At 36.8% G+C, this 19,520-nt stretch overlaps 3 protein-coding genes across 5 annotated transcripts; 1 reads left to right on the top strand and 2 right to left on the bottom strand.

Moving 5' to 3' along the window:
• Positions 1-1,520: 1,520 nt before the first annotated feature.
• LOC141610598 (transcription initiation factor IIA subunit 2-like) lies at positions 1,521-4,681 on the bottom strand. Its single transcript, XM_074428768.1, has 4 exons — positions 4,560-4,681; positions 4,126-4,270; positions 3,749-3,799; positions 1,521-1,784 (listed from the first exon to the last, which is right to left on the bottom strand). Exons 2-4 carry the CDS (start codon positions 4,252-4,254, stop codon positions 1,644-1,646), a joined length of 321 nt encoding a protein of 106 aa, XP_074284869.1. The 5' UTR covers positions 4,255-4,270; positions 4,560-4,681; the 3' UTR covers positions 1,521-1,643.
• A 552-nt stretch (positions 4,682-5,233) lies between these two features.
• On the bottom strand, positions 5,234-11,468 carry LOC141610597 (vacuolar fusion protein CCZ1 homolog B-like). Of its 2 annotated transcripts, XM_074428765.1 has the most exons (10): positions 11,022-11,420; positions 9,501-9,594; positions 8,673-8,856; positions 8,541-8,579; positions 8,328-8,437; positions 7,820-7,915; positions 7,230-7,691; positions 6,503-6,658; positions 5,732-5,961; positions 5,234-5,514 (listed from the first exon to the last, which is right to left on the bottom strand). In XM_074428765.1, the coding sequence occupies exons 1-10, from the start codon at positions 11,210-11,212 to the stop codon at positions 5,484-5,486; spliced, it is 1,593 nt and encodes a 530-aa protein (XP_074284866.1). In that variant the 5' UTR covers positions 11,213-11,420; the 3' UTR covers positions 5,234-5,483. The 2 variants fall into 2 exon arrangements, with proteins under 2 accessions (XP_074284866.1, XP_074284867.1); XM_074428766.1 differs by lacking the exon at positions 8,541-8,579 and having other exon boundaries at positions 11,022-11,468.
• An 866-nt stretch (positions 11,469-12,334) lies between these two features.
• Positions 12,335-16,749, top strand: LOC141610596 (transcription factor VOZ1-like). Of its 2 annotated transcripts, none has more exons than XM_074428763.1 (5): positions 12,335-12,488; positions 13,617-13,851; positions 13,943-14,095; positions 14,967-15,633; positions 15,993-16,749. In XM_074428763.1, exons 2-5 carry the CDS (start codon positions 13,627-13,629, stop codon positions 16,514-16,516), a joined length of 1,569 nt encoding a protein of 522 aa, XP_074284864.1. In that variant the 5' UTR covers positions 12,335-12,488; positions 13,617-13,626; the 3' UTR covers positions 16,517-16,749. The 2 variants fall into 2 exon arrangements, with proteins under 2 accessions (XP_074284864.1, XP_074284865.1); XM_074428764.1 differs by having other exon boundaries at positions 12,338-12,488; positions 13,625-13,851.
• Positions 16,750-19,520: the final 2,771 nt, after the last annotated feature.

Genomic DNA, 19,520 nt, shown 5'->3' with positions numbered 1-19,520 from the left:
GCCAAACTTGTTCAGTCAAAATCCAGAAAATACCAGACCAAAAAGTAATAAACACGAGATGGGTCTGGCCTTACCCGCGGTGGAGGAGAGAAGTCTAACTCACAAGTCCAAGAATGCTCTTATCTCCCAAAACCAATTGGCTATGGGAGAAACACCCCTAGGCCTTATAAGATAGACAATCTCTCTCTTTTTCACCGATGTGGGACTCACAAGTGGACGAGACCCAGGTCTTTTTTTTTGCCTTAGGCTCTGATACCATAATAAACACGAGATGGGTCTGACCTTACCCGCGGTGGAGGAGAGAAGTCTAACTCACAAGCCCAAGAATGCTCTTATCTCCCAAAACCAATTGACTATGGGAGAAACACCCCTAGGCCTTATAAGATAGACAATTTCTCTCTTTTTCACCGATGTGGGACTCACAAGTGGATTTATAATCCAACAAAAAGATACATGTCCGATCCGAGTCCCTCTTGTTTGATTCGTTTTGGGGTACGCGATTGTCCGAACTTTGGGTTCTCCTGATCCAGGAGTCCCGATTCAGGCCGATTTCTGACCACTGAGCACCCCTAAGTCTAAGCTAATAAGCAATTATTAACTTTATTTATGTATTTAAGGGAAAGTTCTCAACTTTATTAAAAGGTGAACAGATGGAGTAATATTAGAGCAATAAAACTTTGATTACAACACAAACTTTATTGGTAGAGGACATCAAATCTTAGTTAAAGTCCACATTTGGAATCATACGTTGAATGGAATGTAGGCCGGGAAAGTACGGAAACGGGAAAACCTTTTCCAAAACACAAAGGCCAACGTTTCAAAATTTGGATTAGATGACCCTAACTCTTAACATTGTCCATTTTGTGTCCTTCATTTAGTTTTGTTTAATCCGTCTTATCTTAAAACCTCTCAATCTCTCATGATCACTTTTTAGTTAAGACGGTCTTAAAAGTTGATGATTATGGTTGGATTTCTTTCTAATTAACTTGTTTATTACTAGTATTTCGTTATTACCAGTAATTATTATGTAAAACTGTCTCATAGTATAAGATGATTTTTTATAAATAAAAGACATATAATAAGAGTGACAATGATTGTTTAACATTGAAAAAAACCGTCTTACCCTGTAAAACGGTCTCAAAAAAAACCTCGTTTATGTTGTTGTAAACGACACGTGCGTGTAGTAGTGATGTTTGGTAAGCTAGAGCTTAGTGGATGTGAAAGGTTGAGCAAGAGTGCAGCAACATCAACATGATATAACTAATGAAGATGATGATCAATTGTTTAAAATATGAACAAATAAATTTTCGAGTTTTCGACTGCAGTTAGCTTGGAGAATAGCCATCATCTGATAACTGATCCATCCCCCTATCCCGCAATTTGCAAAAGCTCCAGAAGCCTTTGGATTCCGCCATTCCACCCAAAATTTACGTTTCCAATTTAGGTATATGATTTATATGGCGGAGAATAAATGAGAAACTACATAGCTCGTTGCATGTACTCGCATGAAAACCGACCCAGAATCAAATGTAAACCAGTTACAGCCAGGAGAAAAGAGTACAAGGTTTTACAAGTCAATCGGAATAATTCAGAGGTTTCAGTATTTATCGAGCAAGCTACAGAAACTACTCTATGGCAGATTCTTACTGAGTGAGGAGCTTTGAATCGCAAGCAACTATCTTGACGCGACTGACATTTTCTTGGCATTCCTCGCTTTTGAATAATGCATCCTGTAGAATGAACGTCCATACATTGTCGCAGAATCTGTACGTGTGCAGATGTCCCTGTACGAGATTCAAAAGAGACGGTAAAATGACACGAGAGTTTGCAAATTGAAAAGCATAGAATAAATTATCACCCGAAACAGATGCGCATCAATAGACCTCAAGGACGTAACAGTAATTTACCAAGAAAGCAAACGATTCAAGCAAAGAATGACTGTTCTGAAACCTTATTGCCGTTAAACCCGTCTAGTCAATTAAGAAGGTTTCTACTACAAAGATACAAACTAATCAAATGTGTATAAACTATAGGCTGAAACAAGGTATTACATGTCGCTTTTGATAACACCATGATCTGAGTCGTTTCTCCATACGGCAGATCATACAACCTTCAAAAGTCGAAACCTTTAGAAAGCGATCCCAATGTGGTGTCTCAAGACTCTCAACCCAGATTTACTACCATGAGAGGTTAACTTGTTACAAAGATGGTTGGATTTGGAATTGAAATGCAAAGGGAAGACGATCATGAATATGAAAAAAATCACGTTCCAAAATCTGCCTTACTTGACCTCATTTCACGGTGCAAGGCAGTAATAAATCCATAAATCCGTACATGCGAATTGGTGGACTCTTCCTGAACATTCCCTAATCAGTAATCACTACAAAGCAACACCAAGCTTTTTTTTCCCAGACGAGCATTTCACTTTAATCAATACCGAGTCTACGACCTCCTAGACAAGCATTCCACTGAAACCTCACAGCGAGCCCAAGACTCCAAAGACCAAGATTTCACTTAAATAAAAACCAAGCCTATGACTTCCAAGACAACTTATTCATCATTCCTTAGGTCTATTGCTAGTCAATGACAGACAACTTACTTTGCAGGATTATAACTTTAAAAGTATACAACATTCACACGGTTATCCTCAAGCAATACTCAAAAACCCTTTTTTGAGAAATTCAACCAGTCATTGACTACTAGTTGCTTAATTCACCTAACAAGAACATGACGGGATACTTTTACATACTATGCTACTACACTACGTGTCATAGTCTTCATTCTCAGAAGCCTTACGCCTGCCAGCATAAAAATCTCTAACTAAGCATCATAGTCTTCATTTCCCCCAAAGACATACGCACGTAGCCTTGACATTTTCCCCATAACCAAGCTCAATAATATCACACATTCACACCCAAGAAGACATTTTCATTTCCCGTATTTTGAGTGCAATTAACTAGAATCTAAGGGAATGTTTTACGCAAGCAAAATATGAAATGTTGATCTTAAGCCACACAGCATTCACTACTAGTTGCTACACTAAGCGTCGTGATCTTACTAAAGTGGCTGCGCTTCTTTCTCTTGTGAAGTAGCAGTCTTTCGATGCAGTTCTCGACGCAATTTTCATCTTGGCCTCTTGGGTCATTCGGAAACAACCTCTTTGTGTTTCTAACACAAGGGTAAGGCTGCGTACATCCGACCCCCCTTACTCTGCAATTTGCGGGAGCCATTGAGGCACTGGGGTAATGTTGTTGTTGTTGCCTTTGACAGCACAAACCACAGTTATGTAGTTTGGGTTTTGGTAGGTAAATTCTTGAATCAAATCGTCCATAATAGAATGAACTTCATTCAAAAAACAAATTGCCCCTAATATATAGATCCAATAGCATGCAGTGAACTCGAACCCATTCCCCCAACCAAACAGAACATCAAACCACACAATACTGGCATAGTGGCACAAACCCTGTAATCAAAGCTCTTCAAAATCATATCCAAGATCACATCTTTCTCCACACTTTCGAGTTCAACTGACTAGAACCTAAGAGGGGTAGTCTTTGTTTACAACATTTATCGCATTATCGGGCACTTTGATCATAGGCAATCATCCATTCATACTAAGACCCATGACTAACAGTAAAACTCCATTCATTACTACACACAAAAACACCAAATAAACTGAAAGAAATACAAAAACTTTTATCCAAAACTTTTAGCACATGAGCATAAATAATTATCCAGTATCATTTACCTTGATGGTAACTTTAGTCTTCACCTGTGCCTCTAGAGCTTCAGTCATAGACTACAAAACAACATACAATAAAAACAAATAACAAATATCGTCAGTGGTGGAGCTAGGGAAGGGCTAGTAGGGGCGGTCACAGGGCCATCCAATAAATTTGAGGCCCCAATTCTAAAAGACCATTTGAGGCCGAGTTCTAAGAACCTTTTGAACTTGCTATTAGACCATCCTGGACGGTTACCACAGAACAACAATTTTTTTTGGTTTTTTAGATTAAAGTTTCAATTTTTCCTTTTAGTTTACTTCATTTCATAAGATTTTGCACCTATTAACGACAAATCCTGATTCCGCCACTGAATACAAAAAGGTGAACTTTGAAGAATTACCTTATCAAATTGGACAAGAACTTGAATAGCAAGTTCAGGACTAAGAACACCATTTTGAACCATTTCATCCAATGTTTCAGTCAAGCACATTCCAATGGTAGACCTCCTATAAAGCTCAAATGTTGCCATTTCTTCTCACTTAGATCTGCTCAAAATCAAAAACCCATCTCAAAATTAGTTCCAAAATCAAATCTTTTTTACAATAACTCACTAAATTTCACTTATATATAACATTTCTAGAATTCTAGAGGTTTTAAGCAAATGGGTCATCAAAAATCAGGTGAATTAAACAACGTCAGGGCGCCACTGGATGGTACCGAGTCTTTGTATCACCCTTAATGGTCGCTAAATTTTTGGATGTCAGAGTTCTCGGTATCATCCAGTGGCGTCATCTCATTTTCGAGAAATTGATAACGGAATAAAGGAAGATTTACAATTGAATGAGGATGAAATTGAAATTTGGGATGCTTTTATATCCTAGAGATTTCTGTTATTGCGTTTATATACCGCTGACTGATCTTCACTTTGTTGTCGTTTGGATGAATGACGAAAATGTCCTTTTCTCAGTCGATTTCGGTTTCGTTGTTGTGTAAGACGGTTGTACATTGTGTAACGGTTTTTTATTTATATGTTAATGGTACGATACTACAATACCTTATTTATTGTCAGTAATATCCGAGTGTTTAACTAATTAAAAGATGTCGCAGAGGACTAAATTGGGTCGATTTCAAAAATCGTTTGGAGTGCCACATCGAGTGTCCGTTTCATTGTCTTTTTCATTGTAGAGACCATTTTAAGTCGACTCAATTTTCTATTTTATTGACGTTTCTAATCTTTACCCCAAACAACTCGTTTTAAAGAAGGTGGTCTCGCTCTCAATTTTGAATCATGTTATACACCTTCGTTCGACTTTTTGTAATCGAAGTGGAGTACTGTATTTAATGGGGTTCAAAACTATGTCATGGCAAGTGGCAACTACCCAAACAACTCGTTTTAAAGTAGGTTGTTACGCCCATCATCCCTCATAACTTTATCGGTTAATCTAACTAATATCTACGGTTAGTTGAGTTATATTCATTCAGGTGAGTTTAAATTCGAGTCAGATGGAGACATAAGGAAAGTAAAATTCTCGGCTAAATTATGACAATGTTGTGTATATACTTTGGTTATATAATCCGAAAAAATTAGAATTTTTTTACATCCAATACAAACATGGTGATCATGTACATCAAGCTAAACGATCGTACATGAATCTATTTTTTGCTTATTTGATCTGAAAAGGTACACAAATTGCTACGATTTAAAATCTAGATACTTCTCGCGATAATTGTGCATCTACAGAGAGAGATGTTGTATCCTTAGTCCAACGAGAACGTTCCGTTGCAATACCTACACAGACAAAAACCCGAATGATTTTACACCTCTATTACATTGAACGACAAATAAAAAGGCGCTCAGAAGTGATATAAGGGGAAAAATGTATAGTTATGTTCGGACTGTAAGAAGAAATAACGGTGAGGGGCTACGCACTGTCATCACTCAGTGTATTAACCATGCATAAAAAACCATGATAGTCAAAGACGGGAATAAATAGCAAAAGAAGTACCTATTGCTGAACTTCTCAATGGCGTCTGATGCATAAAGAAGTGTGTCGTTAGCTTTCTCCAAGACGACATAGAGCTCTTTCCCTTTCGTAATCCGAGCAACAACCCATGCGTTATTCTTTGCCCTAATGCACACTTCAAGCTCCTTTTCTTTGCTTACTTCTTCCTGTCGGGCCCTACTCTTTTCGTGATCAATCTCTTCCCTCAGCTTGCACATTGCAACAAAAGATTCCTGAAATGGAGTACCATGAAACAAACGACTCAGTCCACTGCGGATCATAGAGTTTAACATGGAAAATTACAAGTTAAAGACATTCAGAAAGTGTACAGCTTGACAACAAAATTACCACAGTGCCCCAACCCTCAAGGGATCCGTAACAAAGCAGGCTAGGCAGGGGGGAAGTCGAATGTATGCGGATTTACCCTAGTGTTAACCAACAATCATATGATGTTTCCAGCTGACCCATGATGGTAATTGCGTCGAAACTCAAAAATTATTGAATGACCGCTACTTCACAATGAAAAGCAGCGCAGCCAAAGAATAACCGAGTCTTTGGCTCCATGAGAAACAATGGAAAGGTGTACAACTTGAGAACACAGGAAATCAACAGTAACTTATAGTTTTCTACTTTCATGTAACGGGTGCATTACTTTGGCTAGACGATATAACTGAAAAGGGGTAATTTCACGGAGCTTATCAGCAAAAAAAAGACCAAAAGAGCAATTACTACAAAATCTCAATATACATCTGTGAGACTGTGACAGAGTACTACCTTCGCCAAGGTTGCAGCTTTACTGGCTGGAGAAGCCCTGGACACATTTCTATCACCATCTACTAACAAGTACCGATATCCCTTGACATGGTATGCATTTTCACCACCCCAACCCTTCGAGAGTTTTTCTTCAATTTTAAGGATCTTTAGTGATGCCTGATAGATTGAAAGCAATAAGATAACAACAATGGCCATGACATAGTTCCAAATGACAAGATCAAGCAGAAGAAATAAAGCAAAAGAATCAAAGAAGCACAAAGTTTATAATATAGTTCCTGTGTCACACCATTTCCATTGCATTTGGTTCGCGTACGGAGGAATGTCGTCGGAGAGTATACATAGGTTTATCTATCAAACTGAAAAAAGAGTGCTTTGATGACCCTAAATTTACAATAATTAAAGATGTACAGAAATGGATGGAAACCCAAACATGGAAAATGTAAGGAAGTGGGAAGTATTTATTTATGTAGCGCATAAACATTGATAAACCAGAACCAAATCAGCTGCTTCTAAATAATTATAAATTATTATTGCCATATTAAAGACACACCGAAGTAAAAAAAATTAAGAGATTTCTGAAAAGCAATATACAGATCAACCAAATTATAATACGGCAATAAAATTATATAACTGTCTGCCTGATTATGACGGAATGTCTGACACTCTGACACGCCTGATAGGCATGTATCAATAAAATCCGGGAAAGCAATGAAAGATAGACACTTACTTTCTCAAGAAGTTGATGTTTTATGGTAGGGATTTCTCTTTCAGCATTATTGATCGAGGTGACAGGAATTAGAAGAATAATCGTGATATTCTTGTGCTGATGTGCACAAAGATACATTCTTTCTTTTGATCCCTGAAGCCAAATAGCAGGGATTACTGAATTTGGAGCATGAGTATCAGAATCTGAACCCCATGATTTCGCTAAGAGAAATCCGTCCTTCCCTTTAGACCAGTTGTCTAGCTGCAATGGTCTATTTATGAGACGATTGTCATCTCTACTCGGGGAGGTATCTCGTGATCCATGGACTTGGTCAGCAGAAGATGAATTTTGAAAGACAGATCCTGTGGTGTAATGTGGAACAGTACTTCCTTTGCGGAGATAGGACCAAGAGCTTGTCTTAGAAGATAAAGCCTGAGGAGACATCCTCATAACAGCATATGTGTACAAGTTGACTGTGTCGTCCTGTAAAAGAACCGTGCTGGTGATAAAATTTCTGGTCATATGTCAGGGAATCCCAAAACATTGTTTCATGAAATCCAAAGCACTGAAATAAACAAATACTAAAAAATAAACAAGGATTCAAAAAATACCGGACAGAGCGACGTTGACACCAGCAAGTCATGAAACAAGATGACAGAGTGACACCGAGCACTTCCAGCGGATGACTCAAGTAGTCTCATCAGTGACTGCCCAATGAACAGGGTCATGATATACATTAGCATATACTGTATAAAATATTATATGCAGGATAAACCAACAATTACGAAAGTATATTCATACAGATAAAAGAACAATAGAGACGATGACAGCAAAGTTGAATCTCATTTCTAATTAAGGAAGTTTTCCTCCACATTAACTAATGCACAGAATAGTGCAATTAATGTGATTAGATTCAACACATATCAGCAAGGAGAAAGCTATATTTGACTGGCAGAACCTCGAAAATGAACGAAACAGGCAGAAATAAAGTATAAATAGTTAATACGAAGAGAATATCGAATATGCAAACACACGTACATAAATTATAAACATGTCCACAATGACAACAACCCTCTGCCGAAAAATAAACATAAATAGTAATTCAACAATATCCAGTACCTGTATTTCTATTGCTGCCTCACGACCTACAGTTAACATTTGCACGGTTCCTCTTTCTTTCAAAGAATCACGGAAGGATGGTAACTGGAGTTTCTTTCCAGAAAACATATCTGCCTCAAACAGAAAATTTTAAGTGAGGCACGAGAGCAACTTCAGTACAATGCCACAGTTGTAGAAATTGAATGAAGAATGATACAGGAACTTCAGCTTTACCGCAGCAGCAGAAATCCAAATGATACCGTTTTTGACATGCTGACAATTAGTAACTAACAATAAATTTTAACTTAAAAAACAATCGTAAATGAAATGTCACTATACTAGCAAAGTAGTAATAGTTAGCCTTACCAAATAAATAGTCAGTAATGAAAGAATACAGAAGAGGACGAAGAAGTGCTCCACTAGACTCCTCGTCAAGCATAACCCTGATAGATCCGTTGAACATTATAAACAGAGAATGAACTTCTTTTAGCATACTCCTTAGTGCATCAATGCGCCATATTGCCTCTAACCCCTTGTTCTTCTCCACCACCTGCAAAAGATAAAGTGCAAGACCAGTAAGTTAAAAATGTATATTACCACTCGGCAAAAGCTTCACAGCTACATCTTTCTTGAGGTCTTAATTGCAGGAGTCATAATTATATAGAAACCCTAGAAAGTAATATTTTATATGTATCGCACTTCTATGCAGCACAAAAGAAATTACAGGAAATAATTTACAGTCCTGAAACGTAAAGTCTTTCAGGTCCATGCCATCCATCAATCCCTGTTTACAATGTTTTACAGAACCTAATCGCCTTCAATTTGATATGTTGTCAGCTTCATTTCACTTTCCTGTGAAAATGCTACGTCGTATATGGACAACGTCCAACAACAAAAATCGAGCAAGCTTTAAGCCACTAGGATACATTCTCTTGTAATTCTAACATAGCTATGCAGTATGTTAAATTTAATATTATAATGGCATACACCTTGTCATTATAATATAGCCATGCAGTATGTTTTTCGCATTTTGAGGTGTGCGTTCACCCATGGACGGTTCTAAAGGATGATTCATGTCAACCGACCCCAAATCATTTTGGGATTAAGGCTCTGATGTTGTTGTTGTAATGGCATACACCTTGTCCATGGAGGTCATTGAAAAGCACATATTTGGATAAGTGATAAAAGACATACCATCACCATCCAAATGTCAGGCTCGGCCTCGTAGAAAACATGGGAATGCCTGTCTGCTTCAATCACCTCACAAGCGGCATCCGGAGAGAAAATTCTATCAACGTAAGCATATAATTAATTTTCTTGTTTGAATAAAGGCAGACTATATTAAGCATAAAAATGCACTGGTAAGGAATGGGAGACGTGAAAGAGAACAAGATTTAGTTTAACCAACTAAAGCACACTATATGCCAGCCTCATTACACTAATACAACAAGACTGACTACATCTTATCTTCGGTACGCTGAGCATGGCAACAAACTGAAAAAAAAAAAAAATATTCTGGGTTGTGAACACAGAATGTCAAAGTAGAGCACTTCCCTTTCCTTTAAGGACTAAAGGCAGGCATTACACATATTATTGAACCAATCAATCGACGAAGAAGATGGGGCAATCTGACTCGATCCTAATTCCTAAGCACTAAATTCTGTAATAGTCCTACTCCTACACATAAGTTTCACTGGATTCCCCATACATTAGGGTAAGCCACCATACATCTTATCTTCCTAAACACGGCTACAAAAAGCTTCTTTACGTCATTCCACTACTCTTGAAAATCTAACAACCAGATTGTGATTCACTTCCATACAAGCATTGATTAAACCATCAATCATCCACATATCATCATTACCATACAATCATCAAAAATTGGTAAGAATCCCACATTCCCACAAATACAAACCAGGGAACGTCAAATGCACGCAACCTTACCAGTAGCTAGTAAAACTGTAAAACCAACATATCTAATCCATATGAGCATTGATTAAACCATCTCAAGTATTCAGGTATCATTATTACATAGCAATCAGCAACAACTAGTGAGAATCCCACATTACCACTAATACAAACCCAGGGAACGTCAAATGCACGCAACCTTACCCGTACCAATAAAACAGTAAAACCAACCCATTCATCCCCTAAAAAACTACTGAAAAACTACCCTTTGACTATTTAACACGGGTCAGTGTCACAATAATCTCGTTGCTCATGCGATAATCCATGCTAGCGAAAATCTTGTCTCAAACAGTGAGACCAACCCATTTGACCTATAACTCTACATGTCAATATAATCATATATATACCCACCCAAAGCATCTTGCTTGTGACGGGCTAATCCCGTCACAAGCTTGTGACCTCTCACAAAAAGGGAGAGGGGACAAGGTGGGGGCACCCCCCATGTGCTTCCCCCACTCACCTCCCATGGGTATTTTGTGAGAGGAAATGGTATCCGTCACAAGCGTGTGACGGATATCGCCGTCACAAATGAGATTTTGTGATACCCAAATAACCCACATTGCTTACGAAATATGGATCAGTCTAGCGATAATCTTATATCTCATACACCAATCTATTCCACACAATACCCTTATTCTAGAAAACAATAAAACTACCCACAAACACAAAAATCATGAAAATGCAATTAAAATTTAAAGTTCAACATTAAATATAAAACCCTAAATACCCAAATTTAGTAAAACGAACCTTGTGAAGGTGATCAAACCTTCACTAAGCCCAATTACAGAAAGTTGTTGAGTAAATGCTAAATCAGGAGGATAAAAAAACAGAATCTTTTCAATCTCTTCTCCTTCTTTTTGCCCTCTTCTTAGATCAAACACACACAATTTCACTGAATCAGCCGGTATCGACGACGAATTCGCCGAATACAATCCCATTATTGTATTTTCCCAGCTTTAATTCATCCAATTTCAGCAAAATTACCCCATGAAATTGCTGGGGTTTTGAATCTAACCTTACTATACAATGCAATTAGAATAAAGATTAAAGAAAAATGGTGGATTGTGTGGATGAATTGGGGGAAGAAATTGAGGGAGTTGTGTTGCCGGAGTTAGGTAGAGAGAGACGGGTTTTATTTTATAGTTTGCCGTTGTATTTACCGAACGGTCAACCAAACTCGGAACTCGAACTCGTAAAGCTGACCCGACTCGTATCGACTTAATCCATATTAGACCCGAACTCGAGATATCTAGTTCGAAATAACCCGACTCGAAGTATTTCGAAACAACTAATTGGAGACAAAGTCTTTCATAATTATGATATAAAATGACTCACAAATCGCGCATTGACCTGAGCCGGATAATTAGACGGATTATGTTACAAAGTACTTATCTCATTTTGTATGGCGATAAATGAAAACTAATGTGCTTTTTTTTTTTTTAAATTAATAAAGTTGTCTCGAACCAATAAACCCGACTCAAAATGCGCGAAAGCGGACCTGATAGAGCCCGAAGTTTGGGTCAACCGAAACCGACCAAACCCTAGGTCATACAGATAGCCGAAAGCAGCTTGAACTCAACCTAAACTAACCCGAATCAACCTGTGACTTGGTGTTGGCTCAACCTGATTTTGGCCTGATAACAAATTAGCTTAAAATCTTCCAAATACGTCAAATAGATATTCATCTTTTTTTTTTTTGTAAAGCTTTAAACTAAAATAAATACATCCACAAATTGGTTTAACATAAAGTTAATATCAAATTAAGATAAAATAATTTGACCCATTAGTAACTCGAACTGAGCCAAACCAGACTAGCCACCTTATTACAACCCACCCGACAATGACGTGAGTACTTGACATGAAAAGTAACCGAGCTGAACACGTTGTTGACCCAAACAACACGATATAACCCTTTCCACTTTGACCCAACCCATAACGACAGAGTGACCCGATTACCACCTCAAAATACAATTAACAAAATTAACCAAATATACCAAAACCGTAAACCTAATCAAACCCGTATAGTCGTATATAAGAGTACCAATTATACTTCCCCTTGCCTTGAGAGTGATTTTGATCTTGCCATTTACACAAGATCACCATTGAATCCACACAAATTCCTGTTTTATCCTTCGTATATGCACTAACAAATCTTTGGAGTGCAGAAAAATTTGATTAATTTCATCCCAATTTTCATCAACCCTTTTGCTTTAGGTATACTTCTATTCTACCCTAATTCCCACATTTTCTGCAATTGTTTTGTTAATTTTGTGTTAAAATTTTGATCTTTACTTAAATTTATCATCTGGGTTGTTGTTATTTTGTCCATAAATCGATAAAAATCTGTTCTTGAATGAATTGTGTTAGGGTTTACATCTTATTGATTGAATTGTTGTTTGATTTCAAGTTATTTCATGAATGTGCACTTGCATTTTTGATTATGTTGTAAATTTGTATAATGTTTGGTACAATTATCACAGTGCTAGGTTTGATTAAAATAATTCAACTCGCAAAGAATAAAAAAGGTAAACAAATGATTGAGACGGAGGCAGTAGACGTCATGTCATGTCCTTATTTTCGCTTTATATTATAATGATTGTCACTTGATTTAATTAGCGAGTGTAGGAGTTTCTTCAGCAATTTAATTACTACTTAAAGTGTGGAACTTGCTGATACTATGCTAAGAAGGGATTGGCCTCGTAGGGTTTAGGAGTTCTGTTCGTCTAACTCGGCTATAACTGTAAATCTTTGGTGGGACCCGAATGTGACACACTGACACTAGGGTATTTCACGAAAGGTTGTTAGTTTCGTTGGAGACTCTCAAGTGTCTGGCACTCTGGCATGGGAATTGGGGAACTTGCATTGTCTGTGTGACGGTTAATGTGACATACCCCATTACCATCTATGACGGTTTAGGTGAAAAGTAGATGTAAATTGCGCTAGTTAACCATTAATTTATTGCCGTTTAGATTACTAGGGACTTGAGACTCGGGAGTATACCATAATGCCATATACGGAGTATGTCTTTTCCTTTTATCGTAATATCCGTTGTTATCTGGTGTAGTAAGTAGTAACAAAATATGTCAATGATACCTTTTTTTGGTCCAATTTTCTGTTCTTCCCATCTATAATTCTAAAAACAACCAGAATCTGTGTTTAATTTGATGTTGACGTAATAATGGCAGTTCTGCTTGCCGTGTACTTATTCTCTGATATCAATGCATTAAAATCTTCTCAATGACGAAGGATAGTTGTTTAACGCTTATGTGTGAAATCTCAATGTTTAAAGTAGGAAGTGTATTTCTAGCATTTACGACTGTTTAACGCTTATGTCTGTTAAAGTTTTACAGCAATGAAGGGCAAGGAGACGAAGAACTCTCCAATATCTTCCCATCAGACCTTAAAGGGTCAAGCAAAGAATCGGGTTCAGCATCTTCAATCAATGTTCAATGAGTTTCAGGTCGCAAGGAAGGAGAGTCGCAGCGGGGATCTTGCTAAGCTTGAAGAGCAAGTTATCGAAGTACTTCGTGAATGGAAATCCGAGCTTGATGAACCCACCCCTGCTTCTTCATTCCGTGTTTGTAACTTCGCCTTCTTTTTAGTTATTTTGTCTAGCTTTTCTTACAAGGGTAGAGGGACTGGAGACTAATGCTTGATATGATACACAGGAAGAAAGTCTTGGATCATTTGAACACTTTAGTTCCATGTTGCAATATTTTGATCTCGAAGACGATGCAACAAGCCCATTACCAGGGCCATCAACTATGAGTCCTGGAAACGGGAATGAACTTGGAGTGACACATTGTGCAGGAGATAAAGAGGTCAATTCCATATTCTATACCTTTCCTTCTCCTTGATCTTAAGTGTGAAGTTGTGATTTCTCTAAGCCACAAAGGATGGTTAAAACTTGTTTGCAAAAATAAGTGACTGATTTACTCGACTTGGAAGGAGAGCTCCCTCCCTTTATTCCTCCTCCCATTCCCTTCCCTCCCAATCCCTCCAGTCTTATCTGAACAAAGGCTTAATATTCCTGTCAAAGTTCCGATTAATTTGGTCAACTCTTCAAAGTTATCAAAAATAAGTGACTGTTTATATACTTGACTCTCAACTCTTACTCTTCTCATGTTGTGTTTCATATTTTGATTAGCCAAGGATGTGCAAAGAATTGCTGTGTGATTTTATGAACGCTTTTCATAAATACCCCTATTTTTGTCTCTAGTAAACACGTCATTATATCTCGGTTTAATACTTGATCTCATAATTGGTCGTCGCGACCTCATCTTGCCGATCTTGGATTTGGTCGTTGCGTCATAAATGCTACTGTAGTGATCTTTAAACCTTAGATTATTCAATCATGATGCAGTTGTCATAGGTGATATTTAATACCAATACTTAGGCCCTGTAATTTCAATTTTGTGTAGCGGTGACTTCAGCTCCTCAAAAGGTATTTTGCTAGCACGACAAATTTAACTCCAGCACCAGAACAAAAAGATTTTGTGTCATTTGAAAATCTGAACACATACTTGGAGATACACCTAATGTAATTAATACGAGTGTATAGGGGTTAAGGTCAAGTCAACATAATTTGTTCAATGTTCAACTCAGTGCAGTTTTGTACGGAGTAGCTTTTTATCAATCGAAATGTTTATGTGCAATATATTAAAAAGGTCTGTTATTGTTTCATGTTCACAGGAATTCTATATGAAACATACTCCGCAGCAACATGAATTTCAAAACTTCCAAAATCATGTTACTAGTCATATGCCACAGCAACATGATTTTCAAGGTTTTACGAATCATGTGCCACAGCAGCATGAATTTCAAGATTTTGGGAATCACTCACTACAACATGAGTTTCAAGGTTTTGAGCATTGCAATAGTACTCCTAATGTGCAACGTACTGTTGTTAATGACTTTGGCGCCTCTGGTTTGAATAGCCCGAATATTAGTAATCAATTGGATTATTTGAACTCGAATGTACATCAAAACTTTGAAAATGAGGTGTTTCTGAGTCCTAGTGATATTGGGCAATGGGGATTGGATGTTTCAGATTTCTCCGATGTGTTGCCAAATGTCAATCTTCAACCATCTGCTTTCTTGGGACCGAAATGTGCTTTATGGGATTGTGCAAGGCCAGCTCAAGGATCCGAGTTGTGTAATAACTACTGCAGTTCTTTTCACGCCGAGTTAGCTAAAAAGGAATGCCCTCCTGGGACTGGTCCTGTTTTGAGGCCCGGTGGCATTGGTTTGAAGGACGGTCCTTTGATTTTGGCTCTTAGGTCAAAAATAGAGGGAAAAGATGTCGGCATCCCTGAATGTCCTGGCGCGGCCTCAACCAAATCTCCATGGAATGCTCCTGGTAAGCATTGTTTCCCTGATTGTTTCTGCCCTACTCCCTGCTACACACCTTTTGATACCTATGCTATTTCGACACTTTGCTTTTTTGGTCGCATACTCATACGTTCCCTGCACTTACCGCTTCTTAGTCTTGTTTTTAATGATTTCAAGCGTTTTCATGTGTCCGTCTCAAATACATCTCATTTTCACTTTAAAACTATATATATACCGCTTCACCTCGGATTGTGTTCTTAAAATGTTTTCATGTGTCGGTATCCTCATTTTAGGACATGAGTACACTGTCTTTGGAGACTATCGGAAATGTTATTTGTTACTAATCACCAAATTCTGTTGACTTATCCGGTTTTATTTGACCTGCAGAGCTATTTGATATTACAATTTTAGAAGGCGAAAAGATCAGGGAATGGTTATTTTTCGATAAACCTCGAAGAGCATTTGAAACTGGAAACAGAAAGCAGAGGTCATTACCTGATCACGAAGGGCGTGGTTGGCACGAGTCTAGGAAGCTTCCTCTGACTGAATATGGTGGTCGAAAGAGATCCTACTATGCAGACCCACAACCACAAAAGAACTTTGATTGGCATTTGTACGAGTACGAGGTTGACAATTGTGATGCTTATGCATTATATCGACTAGAACTTAAGGCCACCACGGAGAAGAAGAGTCCGAAGGTAAAGGTAGCCGAGGAGAAGAAAAGCCCGAAGATGAAAGCAAGTAATGATCCCCTTCTTGATTTGCAAAACCAGATGGGTAGACTCACTGCTGTCGTCTCAACCGAAGACAAACCTTTTGGAAAGGGGAAGTCGAAGGACAATGTTCAATCCAACACTGGAAATGTTGCGGCTTCAAGTAGTCCGAGTGAGACCAATGTTTATGTCCCTTGAGCTGAGATGCATTTTGCTGAAAATAGAAAGGAGTGTTTAGTACATTTGCATACATCATGGTAAATTGACATAGTTGTAGTAAGTAGTAGACATATAACTGTCGACTTGATATATACATGGTAGGATGAAAAACTCGGTTTTTGTAATCGTCTCTCTCGACTGTTATGGATGGGCGATCTTATGGTTTTTCGGAAGAAACTGATGAAAGATGGGAACATTTATCATTGCCAAAATTGATGTGTTTTCGTGGACATCATTTAGTTTAATTTTTAAATGGATTCAAATGCGAGTTTTGACCTAACCTAACCGTCTTCTAAGGAGTTGTTTGGTTACTTCAATTCCTATATGATGTAGGAAGTCACTTATCTAGCCCCCCCTAGGTAAGTGGGAATTCCCACTTGAATTAAGTTCCGACATCTAGCCAAACAAGATTTATACAATTCACATGATTTTTAAGTTCATATGAATTTCCTCTTCCCGGAAATTCTATCTTCCCATAGTGAACCAAACGACCCCTAAGGTTCATCAAACTTTACAATCGTAGTTGTAGCCATTACATATGGAAACAATAGTTGTATCTGAAAATGGAATTTTTTGGATAATAGAGGTTTTTTAGGAAACTAATTGGGGAATTAGTGTCCGTTTGAAACTATTTTGTCCAATGGGTCAACGTCACCAGTTTTTATACGAAACCGTTAAGAAACCTAGCGGCTTTACTTAATTTTCACACCCGTAATTGGATACCAGCAGATGATGCATTGGCCTATTCTCTATTAAAAAAAAGGTGAAGCCGCTAGGTTTCTTAGTGGTTTTGTATAAAAAAATAAAAAATAAATAAAAAGTGATGATGTGAATGGGCAAAATAATTTAAAACGGACATTAATTCCCCAGTTAGTTTGCTAAGTAACTCCAATTAACCAAAAAAATCCCGAAAATCCCCGACCAAAAATGAATCGGAGCAATTTACATACTTGAAACAGACCAGAAGCCCAAACTAGCCCGACGGACTAACCCGTTTGTCTGGTTCAATTTTCGTGTCAGTGATTATGTTCTTTCATTCTAATATAATGTGGGCTATGTTCTTTCATTCTAATATATCTCATCGATTATTCCTTCAGACAATGTGTAAATACGCCAGGTTACAACTTGCAATTAACTAATTCGTTTGGTACTAATATGGTAATCAATATCTATCTATCTATCTATCTATATTAATAAAGGAAGCTTTTTTCGAGCGACGAGAGAGACTCCAACCTTTTGAAACTACCTAAAACAATTATAAATATACTAAGCTAATAAAATTCTATCATAAAGTTGTTGACGTAATTGATTAGAACTAAAAGTATATTTGGAGATAATACTAAGCTAATAAAATTCTATCATAAAGTTGTAGACATAATTGATTAGAATTAGAAGTATAATATATAATATATCTATCTATCTATATTTATCTATATTAATAAAGATTTTTTTTTGAAAGGGTTTTACAAACTACCTAGCTAAAATGCATTATCATAAATCATAAATCCGAATTAAATATATGAATTCCATTGAACTACTACTGCCTACTTTGTATAATACGAGTATAATATTGTAAGATTAAAATAATCAAACCAATTAAAAAGAAAATTGGATCTTTACTTTAGTATGGAAGTTGTAGCCTCCTAAGATCCGTGGTTAAATACAATTTGATTAAGAAAGGAAACTCTCTATGACAAATAAGTCCATATATATATGCTTTATTATTGTTCCTACTCGCCTCACCTATGACCCTCTACCTCTTTAGCACATCTTTTGTATTCATCGTCTATTACTTTTTATTTGCATAATTACATTGTTAAACATAACTTTATATTAGAGTTAAGTTATCTTTGTATTCAATTTGTTTAAGCTTTTTTTCTTGACTAATATTTTATGATATATTTTTCGTTTGACGTACAGGTATATTATTAATTTCTCGAACCTTTTCAAGACGGCCATGTCATCGATATTTCGAGTTTTTTTGGCATAATCGATGTAATTGATGATATTCACATCAACGTATGGTAATCTCTTTATCATGTATGCATGGCTTCATATATTTACATAGGAGCAAGCACGTCATTTACATAATGTTGTCATGTAAGTCATTATGCCTTCTTATCACACTTGGTAATCTTATTTTTGAAGGGTTTCAGAACTAAATTAAGTCTAACAAGCTGTTATTTTCTAATTAAAAGATAGAAAGTAAATAAAATACACGTAAGAATATACCATGTTATGTATATAATCTTATTTACAATGAAACCGTTTAATATCATTAACGTATCGTCTTTTGTTCAGGGAAGCAACGCTTAATGTCGACAAAAGTGAGAGGTGGACTAAAGACATAAAAGTCTTATCAAGTCATCGATCTTTTATAAGACTTCTATTTGCATGCATTAATGCATATAGCCATATACTAAAATACATATAGTTCCTCCGATTTATCTGTTTCTTCATATTTGATTAAAATTAACACTCTTCACAAATTAATAAAAATGAAAAAAAATGAACCGGAGGGAGTATGTTTTACAAATTTACAACATATTCTGTTATCTGATTCTTCATATCTGATTAGGAGCCGGTTTGAACTTTTAAGGGTTTTTTAGTTTCTCCGGCGTCTTATGTTGCTCTTAGACTTTTCTATCTGTATAGACAATTATTTATTTATTAAAAATAATTAAATATTTGAGCATGAGCAATTGTAATTTGTAAAGGTAATAGAAATACAAATGTAATTTATGAAGCAAATTTGGGTGTTTATTCCTTTTTTTAAGGAATTTGAGTGTTTACCGTTTGACTATGTTCCTTCAACTAGAAAAGAAAAAAGTATATACGACTGACTTGAATTGATTAAGCCTATTAGATACGAAGTATATAGTAGTATCGCATCCTTGAAGAAACATACATGTGTGTAGTTTTATTGTTTTAATATATGAGTGTTTTTATATAAAGTAACTGTTTTAGAGTGTATGATCTGACC

The sequence above is a fragment of the Silene latifolia genome, chromosome 11 (assembly GCF_048544455.1).
Source record: "Silene latifolia isolate original U9 population chromosome 11, ASM4854445v1, whole genome shotgun sequence".
Lineage (NCBI taxonomy): Eukaryota > Viridiplantae > Streptophyta > Magnoliopsida > Caryophyllales > Caryophyllaceae > Silene > Silene latifolia.
This window is presented reverse-complemented; position numbering and strand designations above follow the sequence as displayed.

Bases quoted from the DNA above. Each gene is read 5' to 3' on its own strand.
- LOC141610598 (XM_074428768.1), bottom strand. From the start codon at position 4,254: ATGGCAACATTTGAGCTTTATAGGAGGTCTACCATTGGAATGTGCTTG. The intron at 3,800-4,125 runs GTAATTCTTCAA...GTTGTTTTGTAG, and splicing joins TTCTTGTCCAATTTGATAAG to TCTATGACTGAAGCTCTAGA. The intron at 1,785-3,748 runs GTAAATGATACT...AATCTCGTACAG, and splicing joins AGACTAAAGTTACCATCAAG to GGACATCTGCACACGTACAG.
- LOC141610597 (XM_074428765.1), bottom strand. From the start codon at position 11,212: ATGGGATTGTATTCGGCGAATTCGTCGTCGATACCGGCTGATTCAGTG. The intron at 8,857-9,500 runs GTATGTCTTTTA...TATCTTTTGCAG, and splicing joins CTGACATTTGGATGGTGATG to GTGGTGGAGAAGAACAAGGG. The intron at 6,659-7,229 runs GTAAGTGTCTAT...TCAATCTATCAG, and splicing joins AACATCAACTTCTTGAGAAA to GCATCACTAAAGATCCTTAA.
- LOC141610596 (XM_074428763.1), top strand. From the start codon at position 13,627: ATGAAGGGCAAGGAGACGAAGAACTCTCCAATATCTTCCCATCAGACC. The intron at 13,852-13,942 runs GTTTGTAACTTC...TATGATACACAG, and splicing joins CCCCTGCTTCTTCATTCCGT to GAAGAAAGTCTTGGATCATT. The intron at 15,634-15,992 runs GTAAGCATTGTT...TTTGACCTGCAG, and splicing joins ATCTCCATGGAATGCTCCTG to AGCTATTTGATATTACAATT.